Source organism: Pleurodeles waltl, chromosome 10 (assembly GCF_031143425.1).
Source record: "Pleurodeles waltl isolate 20211129_DDA chromosome 10, aPleWal1.hap1.20221129, whole genome shotgun sequence".
NCBI lineage: Eukaryota > Metazoa > Chordata > Amphibia > Caudata > Salamandridae > Pleurodeles > Pleurodeles waltl.
This window is the reverse complement of record NC_090449.1, coordinates 771,149,873-771,166,449: the sequence shown is the minus strand read 5'-3', so window position 1 is coordinate 771,166,449 and position 16,577 is coordinate 771,149,873. Positions and strand designations below refer to the sequence as shown.

General features: G+C 42.3%; 1 protein-coding gene across 11 annotated transcripts in view; it reads left to right on the top strand.

Moving 5' to 3' along the window:
* The window catches only part of KIAA1217 (KIAA1217 ortholog), a 1,319,791-nt gene that overhangs the window by 911,491 nt on the left and 391,723 nt on the right, over window positions 1-16,577 (top strand). For all 11 annotated transcript variants that reach the window (XM_069211370.1, XM_069211371.1, XM_069211380.1 and 8 more), the window contains one exon: window positions 14,884-14,977. In XM_069211370.1, coding sequence (XP_069067471.1) covers window positions 14,884-14,977 — 94 coding nt within the window. The remainder of the gene's footprint in view (window positions 1-14,883; window positions 14,978-16,577) is intronic.

Sequence of the window (16,577 nt, the reverse complement as noted above, 5' to 3'; positions counted from 1 at the left end):
ACCTTCTGCCTAAGTCTATTGTAGCAGACCATATCTGTATGAGGAACATTACTAATAAATGTCCCATCAGAAACTGAGGAGACACTAAAAACCTTCACCTCTGTGTCTGTGGTAGGTGAAGGCTAATAGATACCAGTGGAATATTGAGCCATCAATATTACATTAAATGAGATGTGATGTACTAGGGACTGATATCACATAGAGCTTCAAAATTACTGATTTGTTTTGATTTATCATTATGAGACTCCCCACAGCATCTTCTACATCCCAGGTGTATTTGTCATTAGTACACCATACAGACATCATTTTGAAGCACACAAAGCTTGGAGACTTCTGTGTTGTTCCTCTTTTCATTATTTCTTCACATCACTAGAGTTTTCAATTAGAAACCCCTCAATTGTAATTAGTTGAAATATCTGCTCCTATCATCTGCTCTGACACATCATCACAGGTCTGGTATGCAATTACCTTGAAATCATGAAATCTGTTTATTAGTCAAGTTCGAAATCTCAGTTTTGTTTTTTAAGCTAACGGTTTACTCTTGTTGATTCTTCCGACTAAACTAATTGCCTGACACACAATACTTACCAGGGCAATTTAATTATTTTTGTAATCTTTGGTTGTTTTTAGACTGCTCTTTGAAAACTGCTTTGGTACTAGCACTGCATCTGTTGTGGCAGTCCTGCAAAACTGTAAAGTATGGTACTTGGCTCATTGATCTAATGCTACCCCTGCTCCTGATGAGAAACAGTACAGGAAATACCCTGCTAGAGGACAATGAAGAGGAGGCTCATTCTCTACTGCTTCCAAAAGATGAAGCTCATTAAACTTCATCAGTACGAAAAACAAAAATTCACATCTGTTGACATCTACGGGCCAGATATTCTAATATCTGGTTGCAAAATACTGGTCTCAAATTGCGGCCAATAATTTTGCGACCAGTAAAGATTTTAATAACCGACCTGTGTACTAGTAGGTTGTGTCTTAAATATCTGCATCTTACTAGGTCGGAATCCTACCTACCTCATGCACATTAATGAGGTAGGTAGAAAATTGTGACACAGTAAAATTGGGAGCCATCACAGGTATGGTGGCCTGATGGGGTCCACAGAACACCATGTTTGTGATTGCTTTTTTTAAGTGCATCCCAGTTTCATTAAAGGAAGCAGGTCTGTGTTTGAAGAGAAAAGTGTAAAACTTTTTAGTTTATTTAAGAGGATGCAGTTGACTCATGGACATTGTCTCCTCTGAAACAAGCTTACTTTTACATTCACAAAGGGAAAGAATCCTTTTGCCAATGAGTTACCACCTCTTGTGAGGTTGTTGGTCAAACATCCATGTTTTGCAACTAGATTTCGATCGGAAAACATTGCTACATTAGATACTGATTTGGTATTTTGGGAGGGATTCATACAACACACCCTTAAAGGCACTAAATTGGTATCCATCCAAAAAGTTTTTCTGACTCATTCATAAATCAGAAAAAGCATTTTAATAATTGCAAACTCTGCATCTGCGCATTTGCAAACATTAAAATTCTTAGTATATCTGTTCATATAGTTTTAGAAAATGTAACTAAGCTGGATGTTACTGAAGATCCACCTGATATGGATTGATGACCTGGGGAGATGATCGTGGTGCACCAATTGGAGTGCTAAATCAAGGAATTGGGAAACAAATGGTCACAGCACCCTTGTAGTTTTGAGGGTATAAAGGAGGAAAACACTGTTGATGTTGAACACATCAAGGAAAGTTTTGAAAGAACAAGCCTCTACTTCTCTCTTCGAGGTTCTTAAATTTTTAAGGAGTCATCTCCATTCTGTGTTGGATGTGGCCACTGTCTGTACTATTGCTGGATTGATGTCCTCTTAAACATGACATCACCAATAGGTGATTTTTTGCAGGACTTCTGGGTACTTTTCAGCCTTTTTTCTTATAGTTGCAGTAATATACAAACCGCATGTGATAGATCCTAGAACATTGTCCCTTTGAAACTGGTCTTTTATTCTACATGCTGGAGAGTGATATTGCGACCAACCAGTCATTGGAATTGATCATATCAACTTGGTAGCACTTAAAAAATATTTAGACTAGATTGACCGAGGCATACAAGTGGAGTTCTTCCTGGATATGGGCATGGCAGTATGATATGTTTCCTTATCTATGTCTTGGCATGTCACCCATCACTCAGTGTATTTTCAGATTTGCTGCTTTATTATCATTTTAATTCTGGTCTTGATTAAGCTATTACAAATTAGACGTTTATTACACCTTACAAGTGCATATTCTGTATGATCATCTCCCCAGGTCATCAATCTATGGCCCATATTTATACTTTTTTAGCGCTGCATTTGCGCCATTTTTTTTTATGCAAAAGCAGCGCAAACTTACAAAATACAATGATATTTTGTAAATTTGCGTCGCTTTTGCGTCAAAAAATAACACAAGTGCAGCGCTAAAAAAGTATAAATATGGGCCTATATCGGGTGATATGTTTGATGTCTAATGTGTTTTCCTGGTAGACATTTAGGCTTTTGTTGTCTGTGTTATTGACTAACTATGGATGCCAAACCAGGGGAGCAATGTTTCAACTCCATGCTACAGTCTTAGTACAAAGTATACAATTTAATTTAGCTCAAGGAATGTATTTTTGTGAGAAGCATTTAGAGCTAAAAAATACTATTGAAAAGTTATCATATGACAATTTTTCAGACTCCACAGCCTACTTACATTCCTGACCCTATTGACTCACCTACTTTTGAAAACATTTACCTGCTAAGGGAATGAGGGTATTGACAAAAAACTAAAATGGAAGTGTCCACTTGTGTAGCTCCCAATAAAATGGGTTATTCTAGATTTCTTCCATGTTATTTTGGAGACTTTTTCCTTCATGTTGTTATGTTTGTCATTATTGTTTTTTTTTTATTTAATATGGCTACCAATTTCTATTCATTGCAAGTAAAATCTGCCCAAAAAGGGCCTATATTTCTACATTTGACTTTTATTGTAATATTTATTTTGAAGTCTTTTTGATTGTTTTAGTTATTTGACGCCTCTGGATATTTTCCACTGGCAGTTGTTGAATCTTTTCTTGCTGTGAGATACTAAATTTAATAGGCAATTCAAATGATTTTGGGAGACCGTTTTCATACAAAAAAATGAATACACAACTGGTAAAGTTTCTGCAGCAACAGTTTACTTTGAACTTTCAGATTTAGGTAGGTAGTCATGAACACATACTGGATTAGATCTAAATGAAACATAGATAAGATTCTGTTTTTGAACTGTTGCTTCTTTGAAAGTAATCTCCCGTCTAGGCATCAGTCTGCAGAAGGCAAATGGCACAAGGTCATTATTGAGCATTTCAAGGCTTCTCCAGCCTCCAATGAGCATGAAGATATATATATGTGGTCGACATAGCCATAGAAGTGGAACTAGAGCTGATTATTGCATGGAGTGAGTATTAAACAATTAAGGAGACATGGTCATCCCTGCAGTATATCACTATTGAGGTCACTAGTGGTGGACCACAAAAGAACCAGCTCCTCACTGCTGGGCTCCTCCTTTTAGAAAAGAGGCTATCCAGTCGCAGACTGTATTTTCCATGCCTGCCATCAGATATAACCATTCTTCAGGACGTTTCGGTCTTTGCTGTTAAAGAATGATGATAAGTCTGCCATCAGTGCTGAAGCAGATGGGTGCTTCTGTTCCGGTGCCAGTAGAACATAGTTGTAGGTGCATATAATTGGGGTGCCCAAGTTTTTCCTTGGGCAAAGGTCTGATAAATGAATGTGGAAAAATGTAATGCTTTCAAGTAATCGGCAACTGCCGAGCCTCCTCTTGAGTACCTTAGTTACAACTATATGCTGGAGATTGAGTGGCATTTGAAGAGAGAGGGCTGTAAGAAAAACATACTTAGAGGATACCAATTTTGACAAATGATTTAACCTAACTTGATTTTAACAAAATTGATAAGATAAACAGCATTTTCTTATCCACTTTATTGAGAGTCATTTCCTTGAACTAGTACTTACAAAGTTGCTTTTTCACTGATCATTGTTGTTACCCTAGCTATGCCTTTTCCCTACTACCCTGCTCCCCCCATAATAATCAGAGCAAGAATTGGAAAATAAATGTTCATTACTTCTGTTCCATGATACGGGCTGCCCCCATTTCTTTTAACTCTTCTGTCTTCTCCATCTTCCTTCCTGTGCCCTTGTGTTTTTCACTCAGGTCTCCTAATCTCATTTCTGCTGTGTCCTTCCGTCACCTGCCTATTCTCATCCTGGTCACCCTTTCTTCTTTTTTTGTTGGTGAAAGGACCATCCTTCCAATTAACCCCACCTGTTTGATTTTCTCCATTGTCCACTTCTCATGTTTCTATGAATGGTTTATTACAATTTTTTTTCTTATATTTTCTTTGTCTATGAATGAACTACTATATTTTGATAGATCCCGGACACAGCCTTCCATGAAAGGGTTGCATTTGATTTCATAGAAAAAGGACTTATTGAAATAGCATTACTGAGAAACCATTTCACCTAAACTTTTTAATGGAAATTTACAGAATGAATGACATTTACTATTTCATATAATGTCTTTATTTCCAAATTGGCTTTTGCATGCTTATGTGTTGCAGGTGTTACTTTCAGAAACACTTTTGCCTTGAGGGATTTATTTCAGTGCTTACCTTCAGGGGAATTATTTTGGATGTATATCTTTAACACTGATAAATTACTTTGGGTGCTTTTAGTTAGCTGACCTGTCACCTCTCTTAAACAGCATCCATCCCTGCCCTGTAAAAATCCCTCATCACGCCTAAATTACACCCATCCCTAGCCCCTATATTTTACCCATCCCTGAACCCTAAAAGTCTTTTCTACCCCTAAAATCCACCCATCCTTGAATCCTAAACTACACCCATGCCCAATCCCTAAACTCCATCCATCCCTGAGTCCTAAAACTCCTTGCTACCCAAAGAATCCACTCCTCCTTGAACCCCAAAAATCCTTTTCTACTCCTAAACCCCTCCCATCCTGAAACCTTAAAACTCCTCATCACACTTAAATTCCACCAATTCCTAATCCCTAAAAAGAACCCTCACCACCCCTGAACACCACCCATCCTTAAACCCTAAAAAGCCATCACTACACTTAGACTCCACCCATCCTTGAAACCTAAAATACATTTCTTAATCTATCTATCCATTACCCCTTAAAACCCTCTACCACCCTACCCTCCACCCATTCCTGAACCATAAGCCTCTTTCTGCCCAAAATCTTGACCCATCCCTGACCCCTAAAGTCCCTCACCACAGCGAAAGTCCACCCATCCTGAACAGTGAAAACCCCATAGCACTGGGAACTCTTCCATCACTAAACATTAAGAACCCTCACCACTCCTATCCTCAGCCCATTCCTGATCCTTAAAAAAACCTTCATCATCCCTAGATTCTGCCCATCCCTTAATGCTACAAAAAACCTCACCACTGCTCTCCACTCATGCATTAACCCTAGAAACTCCTCACCATTCCAAACTCCACCCATTCCTGATCCCTAAAAACCCTCACACAACTAAAAGCTACTCATTCCTACCTCCTCCAATCCCCTTTAAACATCACCCATCCCTGACCCTAAAACACCTCACAACCTCTAAACTCCACCCAAATGTAACACATTTTGGATTTATCCCTTAAATGGTCTTTCCTTTTCAACATTTGGTTTAGATTTGGTTCTTCCAATGTGGCTTCTCGGTTTTCTTTTTTTCATTATTTCACATACATCAGCATTCCCATAATGTCATTAATAGCCTCAACTACACCAGACAAACAGTTTAATGGGTGAAATGACACAGTAGTGTTAAAAATTCTGATTCTATCTTGCAGCTTTCAATTTTAATTAGTATCCAATGGTCCATATTGGTTTCAGTTGGAACTGTCAGTTAACCAGTGGAATTTTCTTTGTGCATAAACAGTTCAGGAGATGCCCAAAATCCCAAGTGACGTAACAGGGTCAAGAAGACCTATATTAATAAGTGATCAAATGAAATGTCGACAAGAGAAATGTCAAGAGTCAAGTATGAAACCATCACATCACTTAGGATGGAGTAGACATGTTACGATGTAACACCCTGAAAGGCAGAGGGAGTGAAGAAGAACCAAGAGATGGACCAACATGTTACAGTGCTACATAAGCAAATATGATACTGGTTGTGACTTTTAGGATTTTGGTACAATAGTCAAATATTACAGGCAAAGTTGTTGGCATGGAGTAGGACTGAAGATAGTCAGATGAAGAGAGTCGGTCTATATTGCTCAGCCACATGGAGATAGGAAGCCTAAACTCAAGACATGTTTGCATCAGTAGGCAGTTACACAACTCTGAACTGGAGCCCTCAGTGGTAGGACCTAAAATGGAGTGACTCCTGGCAGCTTTATCTGATGACACTTGAATAGGGTAACCAAAGCTGATCAGTATCATGATCGGTGAACCGATTGTGGATGATGTGGATCCTACCAATCAATTGGATTGCATGTTGTACTAGGTCTGCATCTTTTGGGTAATCATTTGATGCTCAAGGGGTGTAGCATTACTTTGGTGATACCTTACTATTGCTTGACCATGCTAATCTGCAAACAGAGCTAGTCAGATATAATTTTTTCTTAGAATGTAGACATGAGCATTATCACCACAACACTGGGAGAGAGGTGTATTGGCATTTTTACTGAGACTGGCAGAGAATCAAAATCCACATGTATCCCTGTGAACTCTGACTCGTTGTCCAAACTTCATGACATAAAGTGCTACCCATCCATCGAAAATGTGCCTTGACAGTTACATGAAGCTTGATATAAATGCAATAAAAATGCAATTGCTAAACCAATGCAAATTGAACCACCCAGATATGAACGTTGGGATAGCTACCACATCTACAGTACTTTACTTTTGAAAGCAGTCAATGGGCGAAAGTTGAGACAAGTTAGAAAAAGCTTCACAAAGCATAGACTAACTCAGTGGAATGGTACTCCAGTAAAACAAATTCACTGAAAGGGGGAAAACATGCCACTGGTACTGGCCCTAAATTCTCTAGCTGGCCCTGAATTCTCTAGTTGCCACAGCATAAGAAACATGAACTGCACTAAGAGAAAATAGAGTTGTTAAGGTGTTTCAATACTACACCCAACATTTAGGATCACATGTTGTTAGAGAGTGTGGGTGCACATGGTAGGTACCATACTTAATTGGGTTTTTTTTTTAGCCTGCCTGGAGTGGGACAAGAATTCAAGAGCCTGGTCCTCTTGTAGGATCCTCTTCATTTGTAAAAAAAAAAAAAAAAATTGCAGGGGCCTAAAATTGTACTCAGGAGCCCACCACCAGTACTGGAGATGCCAAAAAACACATTTGGATAGTCAGTCAGTCAAAATACTTTTATTCAGCTAATTTAGCCATAAAAAGACACAATGTTATATAAGAATATTGCAATTTAAAATACATAAAATACATTGATAAAATAAAAAGAGGTTTAAAAATTGGAACTTAAAACTGCAGAGCTGGGAGCACCGAAATCCTTATGTCTCTTCTAATTACAGCACATCACATCACATCCTCTCTCCTCTCCTCCCTCTCAATAACTTAGTTAGCGAAAAACTTTTCCTGATCCAATTTTTTCCGTTTGGTATGTATCCCCTTGTTGTTGCTATATTGCAAATTGCCAGACGGAGCAGGCATTTAAATAGCTGGATGGGATAAGCAGATAACAACTGGGTTATGATCAGTAATATTGGATGACAAAATTGTTAATTCTGTGACTAGAGGGGATAATTGGGGAGAAAAAGAATAAAATCAATGGTAGACCCTCCACCTCTCCCTGTAAAGTTTGAGGGATGCATCACACTATCGTTGACAAAATCCAGGTTAAATAATAAATTGTGTTTAAGAATAATCTGGTTCAACGCTTCCCAATAGGGATTATGGAGGAAACGAGATAGGTCCTCCCCCTGCCAGTCTTTTGGGCCACAAGCGTGATCTTCCTGTAAAGGACATTTTGTTAAGTCTCCCAGCCACATAATAGTCACCCTATCAAAACGACTGTCTAGAAAATCAGAGATAAAAGTATCTAATTCCCAAATCAATTCGACTGGGTGATTTACAAAGAAATAAAATAAATATTAATCAAGAAGAGGGTAAGAAAGCCTGGAAAACTTATTAACAAAATTTGATACCAGGAAGTACATTGTAACTCTTCAATTGTTACTTTACTCAAGTTGAGGGAGATAAGCACTCCTAATCCTCCCTTGGGTCGACCGGACAGCGAGGGTATAGTTGGAACACAAAAAGATTGAAAGCCGTTTACATAAAAATTATTTAAAGCCCATTTTTCTCGGCAGCACACCACATCAAACAATTTAACAGTTTCTAGAAAGTCTGAGTTGTCCAGTTTCTTACCAATGCCTAAAACATTCTAAGAAAGGAAGTGTAAGCCACCTGTTCTGGCTGTCTTGGATTGTGTATTGGTAACAATGGGTGGACCCCCTACTAAAGGAACTAGTTCTTCCACAGGCGCAAGTATAAGGGTGGGGTCTGCCAAAGGAGCAAGTCATTTGATATCTGAAAGGCCAAAAAGGGGGCAAAATGGTTCTTGTGAGCATGAAGATATGTGGTGTAACTGGACATCAAAGGTCCTTGTCTATTTTTCCCACTGTTTTGCCCTATTGGAGAATATGGACACTAGAAGAAGGCCAGGGAAAGTGCACATATCTTGGCTTGTCCAATGGCTAAATAGGCCACGTGATGAAGTAAAGAGCTTACCAACCAGAGGCTTCTAAAGTCTATGACCACGCAGTATTCTTGAATGGACTTGGAAGCATAATCAACCCATCCCTACCCTTCAAACCATGAGGATATCATCCACCAGATCATTATCCCAGCCTTATTTAGTCATAAGCCAATCAACAACTCTCCATTTGAGAGTCTGACAATCTTTAAGGGAGTCTTCACTCAGAGAGGTAACACCTGTAATAACTATAACATATGGCATACAGTCCGGGGGTAGTTGCAAACTGACCTAACACCTACGGTTGGCAGCTTTGAGCCCCTTAGTTTTCGATCCCTGCTGATGCTCTTTTGGGCTTGGGCCTTTTACAGAATAAGCACAGGTTGGCTGGAAACACAGGAAATCGGTAGACTAATTGTTGCGTTAACTGTAGATGTAGAACAAGGCCCTGATTGAGGTGACAGGCATGGGTGAGTTTACTGGGGATTGCGCTGGTAATCGTACAACTTTTGCAATTTTACATTTAAAATATTAAGTTGTGAAGATACTGCTTGTTGAAAATCCTTCAATAAAAAATTCCAGTTTATCAAAAAAGGATTTACAGATGTTCAGCAAAAAGGTACTAAAATCAATACCAATGTCACTGGTGGAGACTAAGGTCCTGATTTGGATTTTGGCGGACACACTGTCAAACTGCGTTGGACGTGGACCTGAGAAGACCGTCACCTTGACGGTCTTCTGCCCGCCATATTTAGATGTTACAGTTCTTCAGGTGGAATGAATGGCGGCAGCTCAATCAATCAATCAATCAATCATGGTATTTATAAAGCGCGCTATGTACCCGTCAGGGTTTCGAGGCGCTGAGGGGGGGGGGGGGGGAGCGCTGCTGGATTAGCGGTCGAAGAGCCAGGTCTTGAGGAGCCTTCTGAATGTGAGGAGGTCCTGGGTCTGGCGAAGAGATGTGGGGAGAGAGTTCCAGGTCTTGGCGGCGAGGAAGGAGAAGGATCTGCCGCCGGATGTCTTGCGCTGGATTCGGGGTACGATGGCGAGGGCGAGGTTGGCGGATCGGAGTTGACGTGTTGGAGTGTAGAAGTTGAGTCTGGTGTTGAGGTAGGAGGGTCCGGTGTTGTGAAGTGCCTTGTGAGCGTGGGTCAGGAGTTTGAAGGTTATCCTCTTGTCTACCGGGAGCCAGTGGAGTTCCTTTAGGTGAGGGGAGATGTGACTTCGGCGAGGTATGTTGAGGATCAGTCGGGCGGAGGCATTTTGGATACGTTGGAGGCGTTTGATGTCTTTGGTTGGTATGCCTGTGTAGAGTGCGTTGCCGTAGTCAAGTCTGCTGCTGACGAGGGCCTGGGTCACCGTCTTTCTGGTTTCTGTTGGAATCCACTTGAAGATTCTGCGGAGCATTCGAAGGGTGTTGAAACAGGAGGAGGAGACGGCGCTGACCTGTTTGGACATGGTGAGGGCGGAGTCCAGGATGAAGCCGAGGTTTCTTGCGTGGCTGGCAGGGGTGGGTGGGAGTCCGAGGACGGAGGGCCACCATGAGTCGTTCCAGGCCGAGGGGGTGCGTCCGAGGATGAGGACTTCCGTCTTGTCGGTGTTGAGTTTCAGGCGACTGTTGTTCATCCAATCGGCGATGGATTTTAGTCCCTCGTGGAGGTTTGTTTTGGCGGTGAGCGGGTCTTTGGTCAGGGAGAGGACGAGCTGGGTATCGTCGGCGTAGGAGATGATGCTGAGGTGGTGTTGGCGGGCCAGTTGAGCGAGGGGGGCCATGTAGACGTTGAACAACGTGGGACTGAGGGAGGATCCTTGGGGGACGCCGCAGATGAGGTTGGTGGCTTTGGAGCGGAAAGGGGAGAGACGGACTCTCTGCGTTCTGTCGGAGAGGAAGGATGAGATCCAGTGGAGGGCTTTATCTTGCATGCCGGCATCTTGGAGGCGGGTCAGTAGGGTGCGGTGGCAGACGGTGTCAAAAGCGGCTGATAGGTCGAGGAGGATGAGGGCTGAGGTTTCGCCGTTGTCCATTTGATGTCTGATGTCATCTGTGGCGGCGAGGGACTGAGGGAGACAGTGACGGGACTCAATGGACTTTGTACAATCACAGAGGCTGTGAAAGAGAGGTAAGTGACACACATAGACTGCCCCTTAGCCATAGGTGTACCCCCACACTACACATTCACACGATAACCCTTTGCCATTCCAACACAACACAACCCGTACATGCTGAAAACACACATTGACATACATCCATGACACAATATACACTGCACCCACATACCACACTACCACAAATACACATTCAGCTACAAAAACACACTTGCACATATGCACAACTACACACATCACAACAACGACCGCCACGCAACAACAACATTCATCTGAATTTTACACATGGCAACACAACATAAACTACAACATTGGTTTCACATGCAAGTGACACACATGCAGACACAACCACATCATCCACACCAGCTTCCGCCACCTCAACCAGCCAATCTCATGGCATACACACATACACGTACTGACTCACACACACAACTCACAGCACAAAATGACAGGTACAGCTTCCATGGCAATGTGCACACATGGACACAGTTGACAGGTGTGAATGTACTGTCATTGTGGTGCCAGCATTCATTTGCCAATAAATACTGGCACCATAATGACAGTTGTGTCTGTGTGCGATATGTGTTGTGTACCAGTGTGCCCCCATCCCTGTCTGACCCACTTGTGTCCCCGTCATATGCATGTCACAGTGATAAAAAAAAAATGACTGTGACATGTACATGTCTCCAGTGTACCCGACATCCCATACAGTGCCCACTAAATGTCCTCTAGCAATGCGGCATCCCTACCTTGGAGTCTGTCGACGAGGGGGGCTTATGTTTTCTCCATGGGTTGGTGGCACCAGCGATGGTAGGTGTTGTCCAGTCAAAAACAGGGGGGAAAGTGGAAAAAAGGTGAGCTTTCACCCTCTTTGTCCCCCAATCCCCCAACTAAGAAATGGAGGTCAGACCGCCACTTTTTCCTTGGAGGTCAGGCACATCTAAACCTGCATGGTTGGGAAAGCTGGCTGCGGTCCCGCCAGCATCTACTGTTCCTTTTCCCATATTTGATGGGGGTGGTATTTCTTGGCGGAGATGGCAGTTTGAATGCAGTCTTTCATCTATGGGATCACCAACATCTAAATACGGTGGGCAGACTGTCTCAGCAGCAGACAAGTTTTCAGTCGCAAAGTCGACAGCGGGACGTTTACTGCCAACATCTAAATCAGGCCCTAAGTTATTAGATGGGGCAGCATATTAGGATCTAGACTTGTTCATCTTAGCATCAGCTCTCTATGTTTTACCTTCATTTTGCTTGGGCTTGAGAGTGGAGGTTTGGGAACACTTGGTGGAGAACCAGTTGATCAGATAATACAAATATCTTCAATGAGATCATGCACAACACAAGGATTTAAAATTTGAGCAGGAGTGCTTTGTTAATAGTCTTTAGTTGGGTTAATCGGGGGAGCAGCATTTTCCACTTCCAATGATGAAATAGGGGGAGGCGCCTTCCCCTGGGGGACATTTATCAGTTTTTGGACAGATCAATAGAGTTTCCACTAATTCAAGCTCCATGGAAATGGCCCCCCTAGAAGAAGATAAGTATGAAGTATTTAGGGGCAATGATGCGTTTCTTTGGATCCCAGTTTCGGTTGCTAAATAGACATTTTCTTCCCCATAATATACACAAGCATAAAGGTCAAATCAGGACATGAAAAGAAAGCATGAACCATACCCTGCTGTTATGAAGTTTTGACCAAGGACCAAGAGGGAGGGCCCGGCCTCGCCTGGCGGTGGATGAATGCATGCAGGCCTGCTCTTGGCCCAGTCTATGCCCGGGTCCGGGTGCGTCCCACGCCGCGGTGTTCGGGAAGCACTTTATGCCCATTAGTAGCAGTGCCACACCACCTGGCAGAGCTGACACCTGGGGAGTGAAATCCCACCCCAGGCAAAGTACAAGGTGCTGTGAACGGCAAGATTAGAGTACTGCACCGCAGTGGTCAGGAAGCGCTTTATGCGCACTAGCAGCAGTGCCCTGCCTCCAGGCAGAGCTGACATCTTAGGGATGAAGTCCCACCCAAGACAAAGTGCCAGGTGCTATGAGTGGCTAGATTAGACATTTTTGCACACCATTCTTCTTTCTTCCACAACCCTACACCTCATGTCTCTTGAACTCTTCTTTGCAGGTCCATCCCTTTCTCACTCTTTTCCTAGCATTCTTTTTCTTCTCCTCACGCTCTTTTCTGCCTTTCTTACTGTTGCTTTGAGTCAAATGATGATAAATATGTCCTGGTCTCCAAAAATGAATACCTGGGGCCCCCACATTAAAACTGTTTCTCACAAATTAAGTACTGCCCCCTGCAGAGAATATCCAGCGACAGCTATTTTTAAAACGTGTTTTGCTACCTGAGTAGATAATGCATAACCTTAGCATTAGCTGCCATTACAAACATTTAATTCCTTTCTTATCTTCTTTGGATCATAAGGTACCACCTAGGTAATATCTACTACCTTGTTTTCGGACTCATTTTAAAAACTACTATGTGTATTTGGGGAAATCCTACATGTCGCAGCATCCCCTTAGACTCCCTTCAATAGAAACCTGTCTCCTTGACTGATTTCATGTGTCACAATTCACAGGCTCACTTCCGAAGAGTAGATAGTGTCCATCTGACCCTTTAGAAGCTAACTGACAAAAGTAGGAAAAACATGTAAAACTATGACATTTATAGTTTATCCCTGGAAATGGCTACCGTTTTAGCGCTTTTGGTTACCCACTGCATATGATACAAATGCATAAGGTAACCAAAATCGTAAAGCTTGTGTATATCTGTCAGCCTAACTTATTTCTGCACTCTTAATATTTGTCCCATATATTTCTCCCCTTACTACGCAGTCCTTGAAGGCTGTAGAGCACTTTCCCAGGATATTACACCACTTATGCGTGTAAGTTAGCTAAGTGTTGGAATGCATTGCAAAATGTGCATGACTGGCTACAAACGTGACTGCATGCGTGTACTCCTTGCTTGCCCTGCATTTCTTTGACTACTCCCGTGGCACTCCTCTTGGGATCAGACGTGCCCCTGGGAAAAAATATGACTAGCCTTTGATTTTCTCTACATATGTTAACAACCGTGTTGTGGCTAGTGATTTTGTGGACTTGTTGAAAGAGGGCTATCCTGCCCAACAAGTTAAACATATTTTAAATGAGTTCAGACCTATCTGAAAGTTCTAACTAGCGCTAGTTTCAAAACATTTTCTGCATTTAGACATTAGAGAGGAAGAATGCAAGTCCCGTGGAAGGAGCCAATATTTAAGAATTGGTGTTTCTAAAGCAATCTCATTTTATAAATTCAGTCATTAAACTCCCAGCTACAACTGAAGAGGAATAATCTAGTCTCTTTTAAATCTCCCGCGATCACCACAATGAACAGAGGTGAAATGTATTTGCTTACGTTTTTTAATCTCTACTTTGACTGTATTTGATGCTGAATAGAGAAAAAGGCACGATCCAACGAGCCGCGCGCCCGAATTTTTCCCAAGGTATGCGTTAGGAGCAATATGCGAGGCGTGTTATCACTATAATGCAGTGTGTGCCTTTCTTAGTAGATTTGAAACACAAATCTCAGTTGATTTTGTGGACTTTTAAAGGCAAAAACGAACTTATAAGAAGACAAGATGCTAGCAACCATGGGTGTCTGATAAAAGGCGATGTCAATCATCTAGATGTGTTGAGGTACCTGAAATCTAAATGTTTACTGGCTTTTAACGTACTTAACGAAACGAACGAACAAAGTCACTGCAAGTTTCCCGCAATTACAGTGAAAGGAATTTTCGAGCTGAAAGGTTGAAGGTATGTGTGAAGAGTTGGCGTGCTTTTGCTAAAAACCTACTGTGCAGTGTGTGCCTGATAGTTTTCTGTTCTGCAGCCGCATTCCTTTCTCCTCGGCGGCAGCCATGTTGCTCGGGGAGTGGATGTTACCTGACTCCTTGAGGGCTGGCACAGGGGATGTCTAAAATAAGGCTCCTTTCATTCTGCTGTACTTACTGGCGTTTCTGATTCCAGGAGCATTCAGGACCAGTGCCTCCTGAAGCTGTACAACAAGGATCCTGCGCAGGCCTTCAGTCACACCCCCCGGCCGGTGAATGGGGACATCAGGGTGAGTTTTCACATCTTTTTGTGCATGGGCTTTGATCTTGCGTTGGGCGTCTACATGTATATGCTGTAAACTGCTAATCGTGTATGGGCAGAGGAGAGAGCGCTCCCGGGGCAGTCCCAGCCTCGCAGGCTCCAGCAGGGCGTGCGTCGCCGATTCATTGTCTCGCGCCCGGTGGCTGGAGGGGTAGAAGTTAGTTACTTCCTGGTGCCTTGCACTGGGATTTATAAATAGGAGGATTTAGCCGGATGTTTACGGAAACGATTTTTAATGTGTTTGTGTGTGCGGAGTGATTAAGATAAGAATACTTTTATCACTGCTCCCAAATGGCTAAAAGCCAGAGGTCTATATGGAATGTATGTGGTTGGTCTGCCTTGCATTGGTTTTATGTAGGTAAAGAACTGTAGAAATTGTAAATGTTAAGATTTCAAGACTAAGCGTGCATCACTGTATATGTTGGAAACAATTTAATTACTCTGAAGTTGGGTCTCAATCTAGACTACTTTTGTTTTAATTTCTTTCTTACAAGAGCGCCCTGGAGTAGTAGCTTCCACATGCGTGCATTCAATAACCCAATCATTAAAGTCCAGCCATTAAACAGATCCGAGATATAAAGTAGGTCTGGCATACCCTTACACGTTTTTTCAAAACTGAGAACAAAGAGGGAGGCTGGAATATAAGCCCCACCGATACATTATCCACACTGCTAAAGTATATTAACAAAGCATTTAGTAAGTCGTAGCGCTCTAGCGTGGCTGGCCAAGCCCTCATTTAATGCTCGTTTTGTTCTAACAAACAGAAAAAAACAGAAGTTTCCTGGAGTGACCCTGATATGTTCCTCAGACCCGAGGCTTTCCAAATAAAGCCAGGGAAACTTTTCATTATGGTGGGAGGGGTGGAAAAGCCGAAATTGATGTAAATTGTGAGACGACCTGAGTCTTACCGAGTGACTGTTATGCTGAGCTAAACTACGCCTACTTCTGGAAATGATTTCACAAAAGGTTCGTACTTCTGAACGTTATTAGTTGTTAACCGGAAATGTACGTAGACAGACGTGTTTACTTTCCTGATTAAAGTCGTATGCATGGGGCTGGGAAGCAGCTGCCAAGTCCGAGCGGTGCAGTGCTTCTACAAAACAGTGCCTATGCTCTGGAAATAGTACACGTGTTTTGTTACCGCCAGACACTCCCCCACCTTCCACTCTCCGAGTCAGGTGATGTGTTGTGTAAACATATCCTACTGCAATCAGATTTGCTTTGTGACTGCCTGCCTAGCACCCATCTTTTCCATTTTCAGGTCAGTTTTTGTATGTTTTATGGAGTTATACGTTTACACTCCTCCCACGGTGTACCGGAATGCACCATTGATGCTGTATGCTTTGTGCTTGTGAAGCTAGCTCTGCACATCGAGTAAACCCAAGCCCTGTATTTTGGTGTGTAAAATGGTAAAGAAATGGCGAATACAGAGCTTAACATTTTCCGCCCATCTCGGCTCAGTCTTCTTTCTCAGTAGTTACCTTAAACTTTGTAGCAGGGCGGCAGACAAATAATTCGCGTTAAAGCTGCAACACCTTGCTACGAATCATGTTTTCACGACAACGGCA